Below are 25777 nucleotides of genomic sequence, written 5' to 3' on the forward strand. Positions count from 1 at the left end.
GTTGACACCCTTGCTTACTGCCGCCAACGTTGCATTGTATTTTTTTCCAAAAGCTGGGTGTGTAACAATTTTTACTTGCCTTTCAATTAAATCAACAACGTCAGTGAAAGTAACCATATGGTTGTTCCTTTCTTGCAGTCTATAGGCCACTGATTTCCATTTTTCCTTAAGTTTATGGGGCAATTTATTCCACGACAATCCTCGTATTAGCAGGCATGTCCAACTCACGCATGTCCTGCACACGTCCCATGGCACATCCTCTAAGCAAAGGACTGTAATCTGGAAAATCTTTCACATCTTCTGATTGGATATGCGGCCAAGAAATAGTCTTTTCCATGTAGGCTGCAGCAATTTTGTTCTTGTAATAAAGCTTGGGTCTTTATCCTTGCTCTGGGCTGGTCCACTAGTATCATTTGACAAGCTCTCGAGGGTAACCTCCAGTGAATGGTTCAAGAAAATAGAAACGGTCACCATAATTATCAGTGTTGCCTTCAATGCTAATCTTGAAAGCCCTCATAAATGAATGTTACTGCAATGGATCGCCATCAAAGATTTGAATCGCTCTTTTAAACAGAGATACAATGCATTGTTGTTGAATCACTATGTTTGTTACTTCCTTTCGTGTCCTTATGGTCTCCAGCGCAGCATTTAGATTTTTATCATCTGAAACACAAATGTCATCAAACTGTAAATCAATGTCCTCAGAAACACCTTGTGCTGTTGGATATGGCATAGGTTCAGAGTGCCTCCTTGATGCAGTTTGAGAGTAAACACCTGAACTACCCCTTGGGGTCCAAACTCGTGACACATAGACATTTGTTCCTCAAATCTATCCACATTGACACCGAGTATGCTGGATTTTCTCTGTTCCATGTCAACACCGGAACTCTCACCATAGAACTATCCTGCTGAAACACGTTAAGCACTCACAGTACACGAGTCTTGGCACTTTAACTCTGGCCACCTTGGCTGCAATTCTTCCTGCTCCATCTTTCTCCGAGTTTGTTCTTCTATCTGCTCCTGGTTTCTTCAAAGCTGTTCCATCTGTTCTTTCTGGTTTCTTTGAAGCTGTTCCATCTTTTCTTCCAATCCCTCAATAATTGTTGTCTTGCATATAACTCAGCTAAATCAGCCTCCATTGTAATATGTGCTGATGAGGTATCAGATGCATGGCTTCTGCTAGCAATGGGACATACTGCATGCATTTTTGATGCGCTGTCTTCAGCTTTATACTTAGGCACAGTCTGCCCTGTTGCTTTATAAATATTTTCATTTCCTCCAGCAACCTGACACATTTGTTTAATTTCTCTCGTAGTCTTGATGTCGAGGTCATTGCTTCCAGCTTGACTCACGTTGTTTTCCAACTACACAAACCAGAAAAAAACAACAGCAAATTCAATTCAGCTGTCAACAGTGGAAGTATTTCAATTCAGCATTCAACAGAACCAGGATTTGAGCTACTCAAGCAAACACCACTATACAGTTTTTAGTCCCCAACTGGGCAGGCAGCGCTGACCATTTAAAACTGTTTCAAACCCAAACACACAGCATGAACCAACAAAAGGTTGTTACTTGCCACAAGTTGCTCCATGCAAGTAGGTGCTTCTAATTTCACAGTCATATCTGAATACCAATGATCATTTGGTATATCTGTCAAAAGCTTTTGCTGACTAAATGTAGCAGACAAACCAAACCAAAACCAAAACAATTCCGGCTGCTGATGACCCTACGGATTTGTTATACTTGCCTGACGTGCCCTCACTCCTGTAATGGTTGCTCCAAAAGTCGAGAATATGTATTCGATCCTTTATAAGCTATTAGCAAACGTACAATTTTGAAGTGATGAAACTTAAGCGTACTCAAATATCAGGTAAGTGTAATTGAGTGTTATTGAGCATTTTGGGAAAGATACGACATCTGTCAGTCCTGAGCTATGACAAACTGCAATGAAGAAAGCATGAAGACGTAACTTATTCGCTTTGCTTTTACCACACCCTCCACTCGTGACTAGTTGCCATAATAATCATGCTACACAGAGTACAATGCAGATAGAGAACAGATGCACGGCTCCTACTATATTGATTATAAAATTAGATTGACAATAAAGGCATTCAGTATATGAAAAAATCAAACTGTAGAAAAAAAAAACTTTTCCCACTGTCTATTGCCAATTACAATATTTGCTTCTGAAAAAAAGTGCCCTGCCCAGCCCCCCATAATTGATTTAACTCTACCTATACATTTGGCATTAACCCAAGTTGAAACAATTTGAAACCACAGATGCTGACAGCACAGCATCTGTTGGTTGCCAGAAAATAAATTGTGTATTCAGTGGCTTAAAGGCTCCTTCGTTCTCCCTGCCAACAGAATAGATTCACTTAGAACTCCTTGATTTTAAAGCAGTGCTGCAATGATAACAACTTTTTATGATTTATTAGGAATGACATTGTAATATTGTCCAAAATACAGCATTGTTTTTTGAACAGCATATGCATAACATTTTGGAAAAATTATACTTAAGTCAACAATGAATTGTATCCCATAGTTTCAGCCTGCACTTGTCTTTCAGCACTTACTTTTTCCAAGCTTGATCCAGTCTCTTAGTCATAGTCATAGTCATACTTTATTGATCCCAGGGGAAATTGGTTTTCGTTACAGTTGCACCATAAATAAATAATAATAAAACTGTAAATAGTTAAATAGTAATATGTAAATTATGCCAGGAAATAAATCCAGGACCAGCCTATTGGCTCAGGGTGTCTGACCCTTCAAGGGAGGAGTTGTAAAGTTTGATGGCCACAGGCAGGAATGACTTCCTATGACGCTCTGTGTTGCATCTTGGTGGAATGAGTCTCTGGCTGAATGTACTCTTGTGCCCAACCAGTACATTATGTAGTGGATGGGAGACATTGTCCAAGATGGCATGCAACTTGGACAACATCCTCTTTTCAGACACCACCTTCAGAGAGTCCAGTTCCATCCCCATCTTCTTACCTACACTTCTGATGTCTTCTGCCATTTTGACAATTTCCAGTTTTTCTCTTACCAAATGTGTTACCTTCAGTCTTCTTTACCTTCGTCCCACATTCATGTAATTAAAAGGTTCTTCACTGTTTCCTTGAACCAAGGTCTAACCAATCTTCTATCACCACTCTCTACCTGGCTGAGCTTGTTATCACATTCAATAACATTAGACAGCCTAGTGGCACAGTGAAGTATAGTAGCTGCCTTACAGTGCCTGAGACCCGAGTTCATTCCTGAGCTTGGGTGCCCTCTTTGTGGATTTTGCACCTTCTCCCTGTGACCAGAATGTTTACTCCAGAATGCTCTGAATCCCCCCACATTCTAAAGACATAGAAATTGATAAATTAATTTGCCACTGTAAATTGGCTGTCGAGTATTAGTGAACGGTGGAATCTGGGGGAGTTGAAGGAAAGATATGGAGAATAAAAAATGCGATTAATGTAGGATAAGTGCATATGTGTGATTGATAGTTGGCACAAACTTAATAGGCTGAAGAACCTATTTCTGTGCAGCTTGTCAATATGACACTATAGATCTACAACTTCTTCAACTTATCTTACTTTCTCCAAGTCAAAGACATAGCTATGGAAACCCAGAACAACCCCCTCATTGTATGTATGTATCAGTGTTATTCAGTCCTGTTTCTTATCTTTATCATACCTGCATTGTTGATGAGGCTCTGGCAGTTGCACTGTGGCATAAGTAGTACAACTGATACCACACAGATCCCTTGGTCTAGGTTCGATCCTAACCCCCAATGCTGTCAGTGTGGAGTTTGCATGTACACCCTGTCAGGACATGGGTTTACCTTGTGTTCCCAAGATGCACAGATTAGTAGATTAATTGACCATTGTAAGTTGACGTTAATGTGTACATGAGTGGGAGAATATGGAGGCAGTTGATGAAAATGTATTTGAACAAAATGGTGTAAGAGTAAATAGGTGCTTTTTGGTTGATATTTTCATGCTGTATTAATCAATAATTATATCACTGGTGCCTTCCATTTTCCTTAATTGTGAAAGGGTTAGAAAGATTAATTTGTATATTGCAAACTTAAAGCATAGTGTGCAACAAAAGTGTATTTCTCCTACTCCAATTAAGTAAGATTTGGTCTGTGCAATAGTGCACAAAATAAGGGATAGCAGAATGCCCTTGTAAGGAATATATGAACTGGAGACAATCTGACATGCTTCGGGTACTGTCACTGAAGCCTGCATTGAGCAAGTTGATATTTTAGACAAACTAGTAGATGCTGATCAAGTGCAGGGATTTTTAAGCACAGGTTGATGAAGCTGTGATGATATCAGAAGAAATTAATCACATACTTCTTCATCTTGGGTTGCTCAATGTGGTACATTGACGGAGGTGCTTTACGTCATGTGAATAAAAATGTCTTGCTTTGTCCAAATGGAAAGAGTATATGTGGGTTCCATGAATATGGTGAAGGGCCGTTCCTGTTCTTCCTCATTGAGTAAGTATTTTTTTGTTTGAGTTGTAAAATTTCTGTGAGTGAGTCTCTTGCTCGGCAATGGTGTTTTCTGCTATGTCTCTGCCATTTCTGCAGCACTGGTCTCACTGCCTTCTTTTCCAGCCAGACCATGTATAAGGTATGCCTTGTCCTCACCTTCTATCCAATTAACCACACAGTCAATGGATCACACACTGCTCGACCTCCATTTTCAGCATTCTGAAGTGACCAAACTCTCTGCAACCTCTTGGATTACCCTTCCATTTCTACCAATCACTCCCCTTCCTTGGGCACTTCCCTATGCAAGTGCAGGAGATACTGATCTTTGACTATATCCTTCCCATCATTCAGGAACAAACGTGGTCCTTTCAGGTGAAGCAATAATTTAGTAGCACTTCTTCCAATTTAGTGTAGCAGAGTTACTACTCACTACATTGCGGAATCTAAATACAGATGTGTGACCTCTTTTCAGAACATCACTCAATCTGCAATAGTGGTCTTAAGCTTCTCTCATTAGTCACTTTTAGTCCTCCCCATGTTTACTCTGACCATCTGGTCTTTGGCCTCCTGCAATCGTGCAATAATATTCTGAAGGGGAGATAAAAGGAACTTAAGGAAAATTTTTTCGAGCTGGATGTGTTGATGGCTTCATAATATTGAATTTATTAATTTCAGGTAACTCATTGTTTCAGTGTTCTTCAATTTTCTCTTCTGTCTTACGAATTGCTGATTTAGCTGGTAATTGTTACTTTGAGAACTTTGGTCTGCGCCCTATTACAGACATTCACTCCCTTTTCTACATCTGTACTCCTCTTTGCAACTTAACACATACTTTTTCTCATTTATCTGGTTCTGTTGAAAAAACCTTGACCTGAAAGTTCAACTCTGTTTCCACTCCTCATGTGCTGTTTGAAGATGTTCTGAACTGAACGCTTGAATGCCAGCAGAGATGATCTCCATTTGCATGTATTTTGTGTGATCTATGTAAATAGTAACATCTGTCTTCAGTTCTGCTTTTGTTACATTATGTTTCCCATCTTCCTCTTGACAGACCCCCCCCATTCCTATTTTGCTTTGGCTCCTCCCACTTTCTTTTGACTTGAGGGGTAGCCCTGGACTCCAGCTACACCTTCCTCTTCGTTGGCTAAGTAGAACAGTCCATTTTTCAACTCTTACCCAGTAACAGTCCCTAACTCTTCTTCTGCTACATTGCTGCTGCTTCATGCACCCATGCTGAGCTTGTCAATTTCATCAACTTTGCCCCCAATTTTCACCCTGCCTTAAATTCGCTCGGTCAATCTCTGACACCTTCCCCCACTTTCTTGATCTCTGTGTCTCCATCTCTGGAGACAAACTGTTGACCAACAACTTTTATAAACCTACTGATTCCCGTGGATATCTTGACTACACCTCTTCCCACCCTATCTTCTGTAAAAATGCTATTTCCTTTTCTCCGTTCCTTGCTCTGTGCCGCACTTGTTCCCAGGATGTAGCTTTCCATTCCAGGACATCAGAGATATCCTCCTCCTTCAAAGAACGGGGTTTCTTTTCTTCCACCATTGAGGATGTCCTCACCCAGACCTCTTCCATTTCCCAAACATCTATGCTCATCCCATCCTCCCTCCGCTCACTTCAATAGAGAGATTTCCTCTTGTCCTTACCTACCACCTCATGATCATCCGTATCCAACATATGCTCCACAACTTCCACCATTTCCAAAGAGATCCTACCACCAATCAGATCGCTCCCTCCATGATTCCCTTGAACATTCGTCCCTGTCCACTAATCTCCCTTTCGGCATCTATCCCTGCAAATGGTCTAAGTGCTACACATGCCTGTTCACCTCCCCCCTCACTTCTATTCAAGGCTCCAAATAGTTCTTCCAGGTGAGGCAACACTTTACCTACAAATCCCTCGGGGTTGTCTATTGTGTCCAGTGCTCCCAATATGGCTGTTCTACATGATTGAGACCTGTTGTAAATTGGGGTTCCGCTTCATCGAGCACCTTCACTCCATCCAGCAAAAGCAGAACTGCCCGGTGACCAAATATTTTAATACTCATTCCCATTCCCTTTCCAACGTGTTGGTCCATGGCCTCCTCTTGTGCCAAGGTGAGGCCACCCTCAGGGTGGAGGAGCAACACTTTATATTCCATCTGGTTAGCCTCAGATCTGATGGTATGAATATCAATTTCTCCTCCCCCCCCTCCCCTCTTCAATTCCCTACTCTGGCCTCTTACCTCTACTCACCTGCTTATCACCGCCTCCTAGGTCCCCTCCTCCTCTCTTTTCTCCTATGTTCCATTCTCTTCTCTTATCAGATTCCTTCCTCTCCACTCTTTATCTTTCCTACCCACCTGACATGGCCTTCTAGCTATCATCCTTCCCTTCCCCCACACCCTTTTATTCTAGCGTCCTACCCCATCCTTTCCTGTCCCAAAGAATGACCTTGACCCAAAATGTTGACTATATATTCATTTCCATAGATGCTGTCTGTCTTGCTGAGTTCCTCCGGCATTTTGTGTGTGTTGCTTTGGGTTTCCAGAGATCTACAGACTTTTTCGTTTATCATATAGCATAAGTTGTGTTGTTTTTAACATCATTGATTTTGCTTTGCTCATAATAATCTTGATTTGGAAGTGTATTATCCACCTAGAAATACAACTTGATGTTTTTTATGAAATTGACCTGAAGTTCATTGCAAATATTAGAGTCATAATCATCATTTTTAAACATTCTCCTTTAGCTCCCATTTTTGCAGACTGCAGGTATCTCTACTCAGATTGTCAACATTGGTTCTGGTGTTACTTGAGGAGAGACTGCAAGTTAAGAGCAACAAACTACCATATTTCTTCTTACATGGATGCTCTTTAGTGGCACTTCTGAATGTTGATAGAAAAGTAAAATGATATGTAGAATACTGATTGGATACAGAATTATGAGTAAACCGCTGTGAAAAGAACATTTTTTTTTACAAATTTAACAGTCATTACTTAGTATAATTTATTTTAAGAAAGGAGGAAAGTTTAAAACAAAATATCAATCAGGACCCATAAACAGGCTTTTCTGTGTTAAAGATCTGTTTACTTTATAGAAGTCTCCAGGATCAACCAAATATTATAGCAGGGAAATGTTATAGCCAGGAAGCCTTACTCATTTTTTCTATAAGTGATAGATCCATAAATAATGCATGATTATTAAAGGATATGGGATTTCAGTGAGTATTGGTGACAGAATTTGAATTTTGGACTGTATGAGAGAGAAATTCAACATTGCTTCAAATGTCTTTTTGAATTCTAGGGAATTCAATTTTTGATTATAATCTTCCATTCTTGGTTTCTGTCTGAAGTATGTTGGCTGTAAAATGATAAAGCCACAATATGCTTCCATTGGTGATCCAAGAACAGTCAGTCAAGGCTTTCTAGAGGGAATTGGGTAAGCAATAAAAAGAAAAAAACTTCCAGGATGATGTGGAAAAATGGAACTTATTGGATTGCTTTTTAAAAACATATTGGCTAAATGATCTCTGATGCTATTAAGATTTGGTGTGCTAGGCATTTGGCTCAAGTGAGTTTTAAAGTCCTTTCCTATTGCAACAATGATAAAACTCTGATTAAAAATCATATATGATAGGTGCTGAGCTGCTTCTTCTGCTTGTTCTTGGTCTTGATCCACCTTGGGCTCCATGGTAGCATAGTAGCTAATGTGACACTATTACAGCTCAGGGCATTTCAGAGTTTGTAGTTCAATTCCAGTGCCGTCTATAAAGATTTTGTACGTTCATCTCGTAAACCACATGGGTGCTCTAGTTTCCTCGCACAGTCCACAGATGTACTGATTGGTAGGCTAATTGCTCATTGTAAATTGTCCTGTGATTAGGCTAGGATTAAATAGGTGGGTTGCTGGGCAATGCAGCTCACAGGGGAGGAAGGGCCTGTTATGTACTGTATCGCTAAATAAGAGAACCAAAAGCAGCTTCTTAATGGACACTTTTGAAGTTTTCGTAAACATTTAAATTCTCTCATTGATAGATTTCATTTTTTTCTACTTGCAATGACTCAAAATAACTTAAAGAATAAGCATTGCACCAAGAAAAATTGTGTTAAGGTACTTAAGAAATCATTTTAAACATTTTTGTTATTTGCTGCTTTAGCTAGCATTTAGAGAAGAATTTCAAGTTCAAAGATAAGCTGCAAGTAATATGCCTGGTGGATGTACTTGTTGGGAGAATAGGGATTGTAAAACTGGAAATGTAAAATATAATGTGATAAGTTTGAGGCCTGAATCTTGGTAACAGATAAATTAAACAAACCAGTTGGAGAATCAGTGGAAGGTCTCAAGACAAACTTTTTGTTGGAGATGGATTGGGCAGAAAGAATTGAAAGCTGGTACAAGAACAATATTCCATTTACAGAAGGGAAACAGAGCAGGTGGAGAGTGGATAGAACCAAATTTTGCATCATGCCATCAAAGCAGGTATGCTGCTCACACCTCAGGGTTAAAAAACACCTAAAATCAATAACAGAGCCTACTGTGATTACAAATGATCAATATAGGACCCTGGTCAGACCACACTTGGAGTACTGTGCTCAGTTCTGGTCACTTCACTACAGGAAGGATGTGGAAACTATAGAAAGGGTGCAGAGGAGATTTACAAGGATGTTGCCTGGAGTGGGGCATGCCTTATGAGAATAGGTTGAGTGAACTTGGCCTTTTCTCCTTGGAGCGATGGAGGATGAAAGGTGACCTGATAGAGGCGTATCAGATGATGAGAGGCATTGATCATGTGGATAGTCAGAGGCTTTTTCCCAGGGCTGAAATAGCTAACACAAGAGGGCACAGTTATAAGGTGCTTGGAAGTAGATACAGAGGAGATGCTAGGGGTAAGTTTTTTACGCAGAGAGTGGTGAATGTGTGGAGTGGGCTGCTGGTGGCGGTGATGGAGGCAGATACAATAGGGTTTTTTAAAAGACTCCTGGATAAGTACATGGAGCTTAGAAAGATATAGGGCTATGGGCAACCCGGGGTAATTTCTAAATAAGTACATGTTCGGCACAGCATTGTGGGCTGAAGGGCCTGGATTATGCTGTAGGTTTCCAATGTTTCTATGTTTCTATTTTGAAAAATATTCTACTGAGTTGACCAGTACCATTTAAGAAACAAGTGATGAATTTAGCTGGATGGATTGGGATAGTCCAAGGGCCACATTTATGTTCAATCTTGTATTTGAAAGAGTTTTTCACCAGGAAGGACAAAACTGCTATGTGGAACCTACCCTCACCCAACAACAGCATGTTGCATTTCCATCAAGGGTTAATGAATTTCAACCATAAGATAATTACTTTGCTATTGTATTATATCTTATGCCAAAGTAATTTCTGGTATAGTAAGTTTCAATAACACATGCATTGTCATTTACCATCACTTTTTAAAAATGAAGCAGCTGTAAGATTGCTTAAAATATCAAACTGAGTAATAGGATGAATAATCCAGGGAGTTTTGAAGGAAAGTTCTTGTAAAATAAAATCTGCTATTCAATTCTTTGATTAGTATTGCTTTATTCAATAATGAATTTTATATATGTTAAATGTGAAATTTTGCTTTCAATTAATTTATAATGTTAATTCTGATCAGAGCACTGTATTCAGAGGATGAGGAGGACACCCCCACTTGATGAACTTCAGCCTCCTCCTTATCAGGATGACAATGGATCGCCACATCTCTCATACACACCGTCAGAACTTGATGACAAGTGTGAACTGTCTCATTCCAGTGCAGATTGTAATAGTCCACGCTGTTCATACAGTAAGTGCCCTAGTGAGGGAAGTGTAGGCCCTGAGACGGAGAGCTACCATCAAAAAGGGTATGAAGAGGATGTTCCCAGTGACAGCACTGCCATTCTCAGTCCAGAGGTAATAGAGATGAACATTTACATGTGGTTTATTGAATTGTTAATTTCAGCTATTTAAACTGTAGGAGCTGAGGTGATTTACAAATACATTAAAATCTTCATTATAGTGTGCCTGCAGATATCTAATGTTCTGTAAATGTTATTTAACTTAAACCAATGTAAAGTCTTGCTGTACATTTATTTATGTTCTTTATCTCATTTAATTATACATCATTTAAATGATAGAGATCCACCTGGAAGTCAAGATGAGTTCCTTTCTTCTTTGCTGTAACTCAAGATTAAGCAGGGTTTTATAGAAATACCGAAAGTTAGCCACGTTATTTTTAGATTAAATAGTGAATAAATGGGCAGAAATTTCTTTGTAGTTATTTCCACTTTGCCACAATAACTTCATTATATTTTAGTAGATTATATGCAGTGTTTGCTGTACTTCCGGCAGAGTTATGGTGTTGAAGTAGGGATATCTCAGAGGAGACTCCTGTGGTTGGTAAATCAATGATAATGGTGTGTTAGATGGGAATTAGTTGCTGAAATGTTAGAGGTATTTAAAAGAATTGTTTAGTCACAATTTTTTATGGAAATGTGTAGCATTCCTGAAAATGGCTGTCGAAGATCATTCCATGATGACATCAAATGGGAGTTACAGAAGTAGGAAGTTGCTTTGGTCATTATTGGGATGTTTTTTTCTCACCACTTGGTAGTTCCAAAGTAAACTTAGTTATTTTCCCTTGTGATTGTACTTGTGTCTGACTTCACATTGAAATGCAGAAGTCAGGGATAATCTGGAGGGGATCAGATGCATAGCTTCTACTCCTAGGTCTTTCTGTTTTACAAATCTCTCCAGGGCCCTCCCATTTACTATTTAGGATCTTCCCAAATTTAACTTAATAAAATGTAACCTTTCACGCTTGCCTGAGTTAAATTTCATTTGCTATTTCTATGTGTATTTTTCCAGTTAGTCGATATCCTGTCATCATCTTAAATAGCCTTCTTCACTGTCCGCTATACCACCTATTTAAGCATGCCAACTACATTCGTATCCAAATTGTTAATATAGATGACACACAACAGTGGACTCAGCATCAATCCCTGTGATCACAAGCGTCCAATCTGAAATAAAGACCTCTAGTACTGTGCTCTAACTGCTACCACCAAGCCAATTTTGTATCCAATTGACTAGCTCACCCTGGATCTCCTGTGACTCGAACCTTCCAGATAATCCTACCCATGCAGGACCTTGTCCAAGACCTTCCTAAAGCTGAATTAAATAATGTTTATTATCCTACTCTTATCACTTCTGTTGGTTAGCTTTTCAAAAACAAACCCACCAGTTACCTTGAACTAATACTTCCATTCACCTGACAGAACTTGTTTGACTTCTCTATCAGTTCCTCTCACTTTCTGCAAATCACAGGTATAGCCACAGGCACTTGTATAGGCCTCAGCAATACCTGTCTTTTTGTTGGCTTCTTGTAACAGTCTTTACTCCAAACAAGTGTTCTCTGATTCCATTGCTCAACTCTTTCTCTGTTGGTGCTACTTCCTGCAGAACTTGTCAGTATATGAGCTTCACCATTTACTTCCATTCCACCCTTAAATTCACTTGGACAACTTCTTTCCCTTCTCTGTTTCCATCCCATTCAGTCTTCTCCACCTACCCCTTCTTCATCCAGGCACTTTCCCTTGAAATTACAGGAGGTGCAACACCTGTTTCTAAACCACCACCATACAGTGACATAAATAACCCTTCTAGGTAAGGCAAAGATTTATGTGCACCTCCTTCAATCTTGTCTACTGGATTTACTGCTTATGATGAGATCTCTGCTGCATCAGCAAGACCAAGTGCAGGCGGGGTGACCTGTTTGCTGAGCATCTTCCCCCCAACTGCAATCTCCATCTGTAACTTCTAGTTGCATGCCACTTCAACCCTCTGTCCATTTCCTACACTTACCTGTCCATCTCTCGTCTTTCCCAATGCCATAATGAGGAGAAAGACAAACTAGACATCTCATGTTCTACATTCTGCAACCCAATGCTCAGAGTTTTCCCATTTTAGGTTACTGTCACCTCCGTTTTCACATCTAATCTGGTTCTATTCCTCCCATTTTTATTCCCTTTCCCATATCCACCCCTCAAGCAACCCCATCACCCATTTCATCTCCTTCCTATTCCTGGTTTTATCCATTGATTACCCACACACTTACAGCCATTGGATCCTGTGTGGTTTTCTGCTTCTCTCTCCCTTAAATAGTTCCCATTATCACCTTCCTTACTTAGCATATATTAACATTGTAAACTTTGGTTCCCTACTCATCACTGTTCAACCTTCATCTTCATTTTCCCCCTCCCTCCTGAAGCATTCCCTTTGTTTTTCCCTTGTCTTTTTCTATCCAGCACCAGCTTGCCTGTTTCTCCTAACTCCATCCTTTCCTTTCCCCCCTTAGCTCCATCTGCTCATCATTCCTTACCTCTCCTCGGTGCATCTACCAGTCCTGTTTCAGCCCACCTCCTGTCCTGTGTATACCAGCTACCTTCCCACTCCACATTCAGTCTTGATGAAGAGTCTCAATCAGAAAAAAACTATCAGTTCCTTTCCCTCTCTGATGCTGCCCAACCATTGAGATTTTGCTTCTTGTCCTATTATACACCAAAGCTAAATATCTTTTCATTAGCAAGCACAACTGAAAGCTTGCAAGTTGGCTTCACCAGCATCTTGAATTTGGCATGGTGTCCCCTTGAGCAGTGCCCAAAACAAAACTTTGTCTATCACCTGCCTCTTCGCAATTGTGCTCCCAGGTATGTCTGGCCCCAGTGTTCATTCTTGGCTACCTAAATTGAAGTCTGAAGATAGGTTGGGATCTCCCAAGTTGTCCATTTCTCCACTGCCCAGATAGGAAGCTGCTCAGTTACCCAAGTGCCCACAATGATCCTGTTCTGTGCTAACAATAATGCCTTGTGGGTAGTTACAGTGTCAGTTCTGGTTACCTGTGATGTCACGTTGCTGAGTAAATTCAGGCATTTTTATTTTTATGCGGCAACATGAGCATGTAGAGAATGTCTTACTTCATTTACTTACTTAGTTAAGTCCATCACCCCTACTGGGGCATAGGCCACCGACAGCAGCTTGCCAGAGACCTTTGTTTAGGGCCAGTCTTTCAAATTGTCCCCAGGTGTACCAAAGATCCTGCCTCTCCCAGGTATGATGCCTTTGGAGCTCTTGTTGGTGTTTCTTTAGCCCTGGGTTTTTACAAAATGCGGTTGCTAGCCCTATGCCCAACCCGCCTCCTTTTGCAGCTAGGCTTGGGACTATCCATGGCAGAATCCTTGCATCCTTTGTTGTTTTCCATTTCTATGGTGGCCATAGATCTTTAGTTGTCTGACGAGGATGTACACATTGCTGATGCTTGTTGGAATAAGACAGCCATTGAAGTTACTGCAGCTACCATTCAGCACTTGGCTGACTTTTTCTTTGCTGGTGAAAATGCACCCGTAGCAGGCAAGTATACAAATTTATAGAATTCAGCAATTTATAATATGGACGTGTGTGCCTTCTGTTTTGAATTGGCAAACTTACAGATTTTCTTGTAATTTTCTTGCTTTGAATTCTACTTGATTCCACTTCTGAAAAACTACATGAGAAGAAAGTCACTATATTAGTTCCAGATGTGATCCTTGTTGATACTTCATTTCACTCTTTTTTTAGACTAATCATTATATAAACATTGGAAGCTCAACTCCATAACTTTCCTGTGTGTTATTATGTAGCTCATCTTATAATTTCCAATTATAGACTGAGCATTGGCTTTTTCAAAAATAATTGAACATTTCTGCCACATAAACACATATTTGAAAGCTTACACTAAAATATTGCGAGAAGCATTGGTTTTAGCCAGTGATGAGAGTGGAAAATAGAGATATAAACACTCTAGCAGAAGAACAGAGATAAGCTGATATTAATTGTCTATGAATCCATTTTCTGGACCATGAGAATATTTTGAAAGAAAATGTTATTTTTTATAGATCAACCCATGTTCTAATATCAGTTATTCAAGTTATTATTTCACTGGTTGATTGGCATCCGTCTGTCTCAAAGGACAATGAGTGATGATGATGATCATCACAAGCCTGGGTGAAAGGTATGGAGATCCTGAGATACTCAGTTGTCAAGAACCCCCTTTCAACCTCACCAGTGTAGTCCAAAGGAAAGCTTATGAAGCAATACGTTTGGCACCAGCTTGGCTGCAGAAGCTGCTGGAAGGATGTTTAATGACGTCCAGCTGCCTTAGGGGCTCCACTCCAGATTTGCGGCCTGGGTTTACTCTATAGCCTTTGTCTCTCCCGAAGCTGCCTACAAGGCAGTGGGGCTATTTACGTATACCTGGGGATCTGGTTCACAAATTCCAAGGCATGTCCACACACTGGTGGGCCTGCATGCTACATGTGTCCTCCGTAGTTCAGCCTGAATCCGAAAGGAGTTCAGTCTGAATCCGAAAGGAGTTCAGTTTCTGTGCGTCACCAGCGAGGAGGCACTACATGAGGCTTGATGTTAGAGAGGTTATGTACTGGCAAGGAGAGACTTGTACATTCAACTCTCCTTTTTGCAAGACTACTAGCCATTGGTGGAAGCTGAAAGTGAGAGCGACGAGCACTACCCACTACATTACCAAATTAGATGCATCACAACAAGCATTTTGACACCATTTCACTATAAATGTGTTAAAAGGTGATTATATCATTACTTGTTGAAACTGATCTAATTGCCCATATATTCCATTTATGGTTTCTCCTTCAATGACCTTTCAAGTAACTTACACTGCAGGTCTATAAACCAGTCCATTTTATTTCATATTATTAATAATCTCTTTGCACTTCTGTACCTTAAATCATTAAATTTTTAGTAATCAGTCTCTGAAAGCAACTGTGAAAATGATACTTAAATAAACTAGATTAAACATAAGCAGTTAGGCAATTCATGCCCAAATGGACCAAGAAGTTTCCACTATATTGATTTGCACTTTGAAGCAGTAAATTGCTGTTGTACCATACTAGTCTCTTCCAATGACCACCTGTATCATCTCATATTTTTCTATTTAAGTTCTCTGAAATTACAATAGTGCTTTGCTCCTAACTGAAAGCTTTCAACTGGCATGAACTTAAAATTAGAAATAGAAGATATCAAAAAATACAAGCACATTTTTAAGGTAAGGGTTCACATACAGATATGTAAAGTATTATATAATTTGTTGTATCTCATTTTCCTTTGCTTGTATCCACTAAACACCTATAACACCGTGTCATATATTCCTCATGCCTCTTCTAGACTGACCGAGTTTGTCACTTCTAAGTTAATAAGTTTATACAAATTGAACTTAATCTTTAATCTTTTATTCATATTCTGTAGGACATGTCAGCTAGAGGATCTTCTGCACAGCTACCTAAAGCTTATGATCCAGAACCTGTTTCGAAGTATGGTACATTGGATGTCATTTTTGATTATGATTCACAAGCACAGAAACTAGTAGTAACAGTCACAGCAGTTACAGACATTCCTACATATAATCGAATTGGCAACAACTCGTGGCAAGTACATCTTGTGCTTCTTCCCACAAAGAAACAAAGGTCAAAAACAAGCGTCCAACGAGGATCATGCCCTGTCTTCACAGAGGACTTTAAATTTAATCGGATTGAGTCTGAGATGATTGGTAATTATGCTGTGCGATTTAGACTCTACAGTATACGTCGCATGAAAAAAGAAAGGATTGTAGGTGAAAAGATATTTTATCTCACCAAGCTGAATCTGCAAGGCAAGATGTCAGTTCCAATTGTGTTGGAGCCATGTGGCAGCATCACTGTAAGTAACTAAAATGGAATGAGTATATTAGTTGTAGTTGTTCTGTTTTTAATATTTCTGTTAATTTTTAGCAGCCTTGTATATAAATTGTTTAATTAAGTATTCTTGTTCATAAATAATTAATTATGGGTTATATATAAAATACATTAATTGCATACGTCATCGTGCTACCATGTGATACGCGAAGACCTTGCTGAAAGTAAACTTGAAGTTACACCTATATTTTTGGACCCCATGTTTTCCTTTGAATTGACTTAATGTTTTGAAGTTACCAAACATAACACTGGTGACAAGGTATTTTGAAACAACCCTGTGATGGCTACTCACAGATTAAACACAAGACGTTCAAAATAAAATAAAATGCAGCAGGAGCATTGGTGAGTAAAAAGGCACCCCAGCACTTGGAGAGACAATTGAGTTTAAAACAAAAGCAGCCAGCACATGTTTTTCAGAAGGGAAGACATGATCAAGTTTTATTTTTAAGGCAGTGAACAGAAAAATTCAGAGTTTATTAAGAGTGAGTACCAGGTGATAATAATCATTAAAAAACATCCAAAGTGGCTGGCTATGTCAGAAAGGTTGAAGAGTTTGATTACACAACATGTAATTGGCTCATGTATACTGAGCTATTGGAACGGTATTTTGAAATAAATGAAACAGCCAATGGGAAGCAAGAGCTAATTTTGCTGAGTTCATTAGGTTTAAAGGCATACAGTTTGTTTTGAAGTTTGACTGCTCCAACCAAACCATCAGAAATAAGCTTTGCAGCTATTGCAAACGTAATGCTGGCACAGTTAGAACCAAAGCCATTGTTAATTGCAGAGCCTTTAGGTTTCACAAGCAGAATCAAAAAGAAGGGGAATCCACTTCAGCATACGTGGCTGAATTGAAGAGATTATCTGAGCATTGCCATTTCAGTAATGGGCTTAATGATACATCAAGTAATCATTAGTTTGTGGAAACTTGAAGAGAGCATTCAAAAATGACTCCTAACTAAAGCACAGTAACATTCAAATGAATCAGAATCAGAATCAGGTTTATTACCACCGGCATGTGATGTGAAATTTGTTAACTTAGCAGCAGCAATTCAATGCAATACATATTCTAGCAGAGAGACAGAAAAAATAAAACGAAACAAGTAAATCAATTACGTATATTGAATAGATTTTTTAAAATGTGCAAAAACAGAAATACTGTATATTAAAAAAAAGTGAGGTAGTGTCCGAAGCTTCAATGTCCATTTAGGAATCGCATGGCAGAGGGAAAGAAGCTGTCCTTGAATCACTGAGTGTGTACCTTCAGGCTTCTGTACCTCCTACCTGATGGTAACAGTGAGAGAAGGGCATGTCCTGGGTGCTGGAGGTCCTTAGTAATGGATGCTGCCTTTCTGAGACACCGGTCCCGAAAGATATCCTGGGTACTTTGTAGACTAATGCCCAAGATGGAGGTGACTAGATTTACAACCTTCTGCAGCTTCTTTTGGTCCTGTGCAGTAGCCGCTCCATACCAGACAGTGATGCAACCTGTCAGAATGCTCTGCATGGAACAACTATAGAAGTTTTTGAGTGTATTTGTTGGCATGCCAAGTCTCTTCAAACTCCTAATAAAGTATAGCCTCTGTCTTGCCTTCTTTATGACTACATCGATATGTTTGGACCAGATTAGATCCTCAAAGATCTTGACACTGAGGAACTTGAAGCTGCTCACTCTCTCCACCTCTGATCCCTCTATGAGGATGGTATGTGCTTCTTCATCTTACCCTTCTTGAAGTCCACAAACAGCTCTTTCATCTCACTGACATTGAGTGCCAGGTTGTTGCTGTGGCACCACTCCACTAGTTGGCATATCTCACTCCTGTACACCCTCTCGTCACCACCTGAGATTCTACCAACAATGGTTGTATCGTCAGCAAATTTGTAGGTGGTATTTGAGCTATGCCTAGCCACATAATCATGTGTATATAGAAAGCAGAGCAGTGGGCTAAGCACACACCCCTGAGGTGCTGCAGAAATTGCTGTTTCAATGGAAACCACAGACGCAATTGAGTTGTAGTCAGGAATGAGAGTGAGCATGAACAAATTTGCATTTTTTAAACAGAAACTGGCCTAGCTGAACAAACTGTGTTACTGTCCGTTGTGGCAAATAAATGTAGATTTAAAGGTGAAACTTGCAGAAAATATACCAAAGTAGGGCATATACAAAGAGCATGTCAGGCAGACACAAATAAATGGTCTGCACAGGGAAGAGAAAATGCTAAAAAGTCAAGTTGCAGTTTCAAAAAGAGCACTAATCTGCATGCTGTTGATAAAAGAAATCTGATAATTTTGAGAGTGGCTCTGGATTGTGTAGCCTTGAGAATTACAGTGTGAAAATTAACAATTAATGTAGTGTGGCTTACACCAGAAATGAATGGCAAATTAATTAAAATGGAATTAAACACTGGTTCTGCTCTTACAGTCATTCCACAAAGTGAGTTTGAGAGGCATTTCAAAGATACTGAACTGAAGCCTGCAGTATTCAAAAAAGAACTTAAACTGGAGAAAAAATTACTCCTGTAGGGATGACACCTGTAATAGTGAAATACAACAATCAACCAAGCCACATTGAGCTTGTATGTGGTAAAAACTGAAGGACCAGCATCGTGGGGTCATGATTGGCTGAGAGAACTACAACTTGATTGGAGATATATCCACCATTTGCATGCCACATCCCCTGCAATGAAGCCATCTAAAAGAGAACTCAGAAAGGTACTGGATGATTCCACAGTTTTCTCTATACCGAACACAATGAACTGTTGTCAGTTGTCTTGGTACATGTTGGTACCAATGACATAGATAGGACAAGGGAGGAGGTCCTGAAGAGAGATTTCTGAGAGTTAGGAAGGAAGCTGAGAAGCAGGACCTCCAGAGTAGTAATTTAGGGATTGCTACTTGTGCCACGTGCTAGCGAGGGTAAGAATAGTAGGATCAGGCAGATGAATGCGTGTCTGAGAGTCTGGTGCAGGGGGCAGGGCTTCAGATTCTTGGAACATTGGGATCTCTTCTGGGGGAAGCATGACCTGTTCAAAATGGACAGGTTACACCTGAACACGAAGGGGACCAATATCCTGGCGGGAAGGTTTAATAGAGCTGTTAGGGAGGGTTTAAACTAATTTGGCAGGGGGATGGGAACTGGCATGATAGAGCGGAGGAAGGGGAAAACAGAAATAAGTCTAAGATAGTGAGCAGTAAAGATGTCAGGAAAGACAGGCAGGTGATGGGGCAAATTTGTAGCCATTGGGATGAGTTGCAGTGCAATAAAGTTGCAGTGAAATCAAAGCGAAAAGTACCAAATAATCGTCTTAAGGTGTTATACTTAAATGCACGCAGCATAAGGAATAAGGTGGATGATCTCGTCGTACAGCTACAGATTGGCAGATATGATATTGTGGCCATCACTGAGACGTGGTTAAAGGATGCATGTCTTTGGGAGCTGAAAGTCCAAGGATACACGGTGTATCGGAAGGATAGGAAGGTAGGCGGAGGGAGAGGCATGGCTTTATTGGTAAGAAATGATATTAAATCATTAGAAAGAGGTGATATAGGATCGGAAGATACAGAATCTTTAAGGGTTGAGCTAAGAAATCGCAGGGGTAAAAAGACCCTGATGGCAGTAATTTGTAGGCCTCCAAACAGCTGCAGTGATGTGGACTACAAATTACAACAGGAAATAGAAAAGGCTTGTCAGAAGGGCAGTGTTATGATAATTGTGGGGGATTTTAACATGCAGGTAGATTGGGAAAATCAGGTCGGCACTGGATCTCAAGAGAGAGAATTTGTAGAATGTCTGCAAGATGGCTGTTTAGAGCAGCTTGTTGTTGAGCCCACTAGGGGATCGGCTGTACTGGATTGGGTATTGTGTAATGAACCGGAGGTGATTAGAGAGATTGAGGTGAAGGAACCCTGAGGAGGCAGTGATCATAACATGATTGAGTTCACTGTGAAATTTGAAAAAGAGAAGCCGAAATCTGATATGTCGGTATTTCAGTGGAGTAAAGGAAATTATAGTGGCATGAGAGAGGAACTGGCTAAAGTTGACTGGAAAGGGACACTGGCGGGAAGGACGGCAGAGCAGCAGTGGCTGGAGTTAATGCAAGAAGCGAGGACGGTGCAAGACAGCTATATTCCAAAAAAGAAGAAATTTTCGAATGGGAGAAGGATGCAACCATGGCTGACAACAGAAGTCAAAGCCAAAGTTAAAGCAAAGGAGAGGGCATTCAAGGAAGCAAAAATTAGTGGGAAGACAGAGGATTGGGAAGTTTTTAAAAGCTTACAAAAGGAAACTAAGAAGGTCATTAAGAGGGAAAAGATGAACTATGAAAGGAAGCTAGCAAATAATATCAGAGAGGATACTAAAAGCTTTTTCAAGTATATAAAGAGTAAAAGACAGGTGAGAGTAGGTATAGGATTGATAGAAAATGATGCTGGAGAAATTGTAATGGGAGATAAGGAGATGACAGAGGAACTGAACGAGTATTTTGCGTCAATCTTCACTGAAGAAGACATCAACAGTATACCGGACACTCCAGCGTGGCAGGGAAGCGAAGAGTGTGCGGTCACAATTATGACAGAGAAGGTACTCAGGAAGCTGAATAGTCTAAAGGTAGATAAATCTTCTGGACTAGATGGAATGCACCCTCATGTTCTGAAGGAAGTAGCTGTGGAGATTGCAAAGGCATTAGCGATGATCTTTCAAAAGTCGATAGATTCTGGCATGGTTCTGGAGGAGTGGAAGATTGCAAATGTCACCCTGCTATTTAAGAAGGGGGCAAGGAAGCAAAAAGGACATTATAGACCTGTTAGCTTGACATTGGTGGTTGGGGAGTTGTTGGAGTCGATTGTCAAGGATGCGGTTACAGAGTATCTGGAGGCATACGACAAGATAGGCAGAACTCAGCATGGATTCCTTAAAGGAAAATCCTGCCTGACAAACCTATTACAATTTTTTGAGGAAATTACAAGTAGGTTAGACAAGGGAGATGCAGTGGATGTTGTATATTTGGATTTTCAGAAGGTCTTTGACAAGGTGCCACACATGAGGCTACTTAACAAGATAAGAGCCCATGGAATTACGGGAAAGTTACATACGTGGATAGAGCGTTGGCTGATTGGCAGGAAACAGAGAGTGGGAATAAAGGGATCCTATTCTGGTTGGCTGCCGGTTACCAGTGGCGTTCCACAGGGGTCCGTGTTGGGGCCGCTTCTTTTTACTTTGTACATCAGCAATTTGGATTATGGAATAGATGGCTTTGTGGCTAAGTTTGCTGACGATATGAAGATAGGTGGAGGGGCTGGTAGTGCTGAGGAAACAGTCTGCAGAGAGACTTGGATAGATTGGAAGAATGGGCAAAGAAGTGGTAAATAAAATACAATGTTGGAAAGTGGATGGTTATGCACTTTGGCAGAAGAAATAAATGGGTAGACTATTATTTAAATGGGGAGAGAATTCAAAGTTCTGAGATGCAACGGGACTTGGGAGTCCTCGTACAGGATACCCTTAAGGTTAACCTCCAGGTTGAGTCGGTGGTGAAGAAAGCGAATGCAATGTTGGCATTCATTTCTAGAGGAATAGAGTACAGGAGCAGGGATGTGATGTTGAGGCTCTGTAAGGCACTGGTGAGACCTCACTTGGAGTACTGCGGGCAGTTTTGGTCTCCTTATTTAAGAAAGGATGTGCTGACATTGGAGAGAGTACAGGGAAGATTCACTAGAATGATTCCGGGAATGAGAGGGTTAATATATGAGGAACGTTTGTCTGCTCTTGGACTGTATTCCTTGGAGTTTAGAAGAATGAGGGGCGATCTCATAGAAACATTTCGAATGTCGAAAGGCATGGACAGAGTGGATGTGGCAAAGTTGTTTCCCATGGTGGGGGAGTCTAGTACGAGAGGGCATGATTTAAGGATAGAAGGGCACCCATTCAGAACAGAAATGCGAAGAAATTTTTTTAGCCAGAGGGTGGTGAATCTGTGGAATTTGTTGCCACGGGCGGCAGTGGAGACCAAGTCATTGGGTGTATTTAAGGCAGAGATTGATAGGTATCTGAGTAGCCAGGGCATCAAAGGTTATGGTGAGAAGGCAGGGGAGTGGGACTAAATAGGAGAATGGATCAGCTCATGATAAAATGGCAGAGCAGACTCGATGGGCCAAATGGCCGACTTCTACTCCTTTGTCTTATGGTCTTATGGTCTAACTGTTGTCCAACAGAGGACAAACTGGTGTTGGTGCCAATCTCTGTGCCTCTGTTTGGAAAGCATATTGGATCAAGAAAGGACCATGCTGCTCAGAGGAATCGTGAAAGTGACAAAAGCAGTGGTCCAACTACAACAGTTTTTATTGGCAACATATCTGAGAAAGCTTCTGATATATTAATCAAGCATATATTTGTGACATGTGGCTTTGTTTTAAGTTGGAGGAGTGTTCAAGGAGCTTCAGGAAAATTGCAATCATTTGGCTTTTGTGAGTGTAACGAACCAGAATCTACTGTGCGTGCATTAAGATTAATTCATGAACTTCAAGGGAGAGACAAAAAGCTGCTTGTAAAAGTAGATACAAAGACCAAAGCCCAGCTGGTTGAATGGAAGGCCAAAAAGAAAGGAGCAAATGGAGATAGTGAAACAGAAGATCCATCAGATGATATTGTCAATGAGGAAAACAAGAGGGAAGATCAGATTGTAAAAGAGGCAATAGGATTAATAAGAGAATACTTCAGTGAACTAATGATCAAGATGCACAAACTAGAAGAAGAACGAGGGAAGAGATGTGAAAGAGAAAGGTGTGGAAGGGATAAGGAATGTGAGAAAAAAAAGAAAAGGATTGAAGTAAATCCAGAGAGAGAAAAGGAGAAGAATGGTGTCCAGAGCAGTCAGAGCCACGTCCTGCAGTCTCAGAGTCAACCCCTACAACCATCACAGAGGAGGCCCCAGAACCTGAGATTGTTTTCACAGCCACAAGTCTCACCGGGCAAGCAGAGTGATTTTGCTTGTCAAGAAAGATGTTATCCCACATGAGTAAGAAATCCTCCACATTGATTCAATCTTATGACCTGAATGGGACAATTTAAAATTTGCTATGCTGTGGATGTCTGTATATAGTAGTTGTATTGTATCGTATACTGTGTATATAGTTCAGATAATTCTATATTGAATTGGAGTTTATAGCAAAGCCGGGGGGGTAGTGTTGTGTATTTAATATTTCAGTTATATTTTAGCAGTTTTGTGTTTATATATAGTTTGATTAAGTATTTTTGTTCATTATAAATAATGAATTGCAGTTTATATGTAAAATACATTAATTGCATGCATCATCATACTACCACGTGATAGGTGCGCACCTCGCTTAAAGTAAACTCGAAGGTACATCTGTATTTTTGGACCCTGGTGTTTTCCTTTGAATTAGTTTAATGTTTTGACATTACAAAACATAACAGTAGCATGCTCAAAGACTTAAGTGAACAAAACTGTAAGGCTAACACAGGAATTGAATAATATCAATTAGCGACTTACACTTAGATTATCTGTTGTGCTTCCTACAAGCAGGAATCACAAAGTCACATGAGAAACTAGTAAGATAAATAACTGGGCTACATAAAAATTGTGAACTTGGATTAGCCTGGTGTTTGATACACTACAGAAATTTACTACTTGAAGAGAAATCCATTTAAATAATCTGGAGTGAAGAACACAATATTTTCCTCACGAAGGCTTACTCCATTTACCTAACCCTAAACAACTTGTTTGAAAGCTGTCAAAGACAAATGTTTAGGGATTTCCAAATAAACCTACATTACAGCTGGAGTCTCAAAAGATAAAACTGACAAGAACACTTGTAATCTTAATATCTGGAAGTTGTTCTATCCATAATGCCATATTACAAAGTTAAGTAGGGTAGGTTCTGATGTATTGAGGTTGACTTGTTATTAGTAAGCAAAGAATCAGCAAACCATCCAGTGACAAAATGTTTAGTTTATACTGTAAGATTCTTGGTTACATTAACTTATCTCTCAACGTCCCGGAGATAACATTTCAATTTGAGGTTTATTTCTTAGTAGCTTACTCCTTCAGAAGGCTGAAACAGAGGTAGGATAGTTAAGGGGAAATTAGCATAATGATAAATTTACTTGATTAGCATTCAGAGGTGTAAGCTATTAACACAAAGAAGGAGTAGAAATACCATTATGACAATTGGGGAATTCAAATTCAAATAGAACATAGAACAGTACAGTACAGCACAGGAGCAGGCCCATTGGCCAATGATGTCTATGCTAACCATGCCAATTTCTACTAATCACTCCTGCATGCACATGGCATACATTGTTCCATCCTCTGCTTGAAAATCTGGAATGAAAAAATAATCTATTCTTTGTAATACTGACAATGAAATTTTTGATTCTTGTAATATCCCACCTAGTTTACTAATGTGCTTCAGGAGGTATATCTGCAACCCACTCCTAGTCTAGACCATGAGTGACTCTATATCCGACAGTGGAATTAACTCTTAACTGCCCTTTGAGGTGGTCTTTTAAGCTTCTAGATTTATTGAGCAAATAGAGATGCCACTACTTGCCAGCTTTGCAAGCAATGACCACATCCTGTGGATGAATAATTAAAAACAAAATTAATCCCTTGTGTCTTTGTGCCATCAAGAAGATAGTAATAGATTCAAGTGGGTGGAATAATCAACTAGATATGATTTACTCTCCACTTCAAAAACTCATTGAGTTTGATAGGCATGGTGTAACGTTTACATAAACACGAGGGATTCTGTTGGACCTGGAAGTCCATAGCAACTCATAGAACATGCAAGATGATCTCAGCAGGTCAGGAAAGATCTATGGAGTGGAATAAACAGTCGATATTTTGGGTCAACACCTTAGGGCGAAGGTGGGTGGGTGAGGGAGAGGGGATGATGTAAGAAGCTGGGAAGTGATAGGTGTAAGAGGTAAAGGGATGAAGACAAATAAATCTTATAGGAGAAGAGAATGGTCTATGGGAGAAAGGGAGGGTGGAGGAGAACCAGAAGGTGGTGATGGGCATGTGAGGAGAAGAGAAGAGGTGAGAAGGGAACTGGAATGGGGTATAGAAAAAGAGAGAAGGGGGAGGTGTGAGAAATTACTAGACGTGTGAGAAATTCAATGTTCATGCCATCAGGTTGGAGACTACCTAAACACATGTTCGCTTTTTCTCGACAACTGAACATTTTAAAGACATTCAGACACTCCATCCTCTATTACATTTTAAGTTTCTGATGGGACTATAATTTCCTAATTTTGTTGTCTTACCTTTCTTATGTTATGAAGTGATTGCTACACTTCACCAAAATATAAAAAGTTACCAAATCTAGAGAGATTTGGAAGATTATTTTGAACACATCTGCAATATCCTCACTGCTTTTAAGCTGTAGGATCTTTTGTGGAACTGAGTTTTCAAATGTTGTACAAAAGGGAAAAATACTGGAAATTCTCTGAAGGTCAGGGGGCATCTATGG

The 25777-nt window shown here is 40.0% G+C and overlaps 1 protein-coding gene across 4 annotated transcripts in view; it reads left to right on the forward strand.

The window, feature by feature from the left end:
- Positions 1–25777, forward strand: part of LOC134350488 (synaptotagmin-14-like) — a 193679-nt gene that overhangs the window by 108046 nt on the left and 59856 nt on the right. For all 4 annotated transcript variants that reach the window (XM_063055715.1, XM_063055713.1, XM_063055712.1 and 1 more), the window contains 2 exons: positions 10126–10403; positions 15804–16253. In XM_063055715.1, the coding sequence (XP_062911785.1) occupies positions 10126–10403; positions 15804–16253 (728 nt within the window). The remainder of the gene's footprint in view (positions 1–10125; positions 10404–15803; positions 16254–25777) is intronic.

Source organism: Mobula hypostoma, chromosome 8 (assembly GCF_963921235.1).
Source record: "Mobula hypostoma chromosome 8, sMobHyp1.1, whole genome shotgun sequence".
Classification (NCBI taxonomy): Eukaryota; Metazoa; Chordata; class Chondrichthyes; order Myliobatiformes; family Myliobatidae; genus Mobula; species Mobula hypostoma.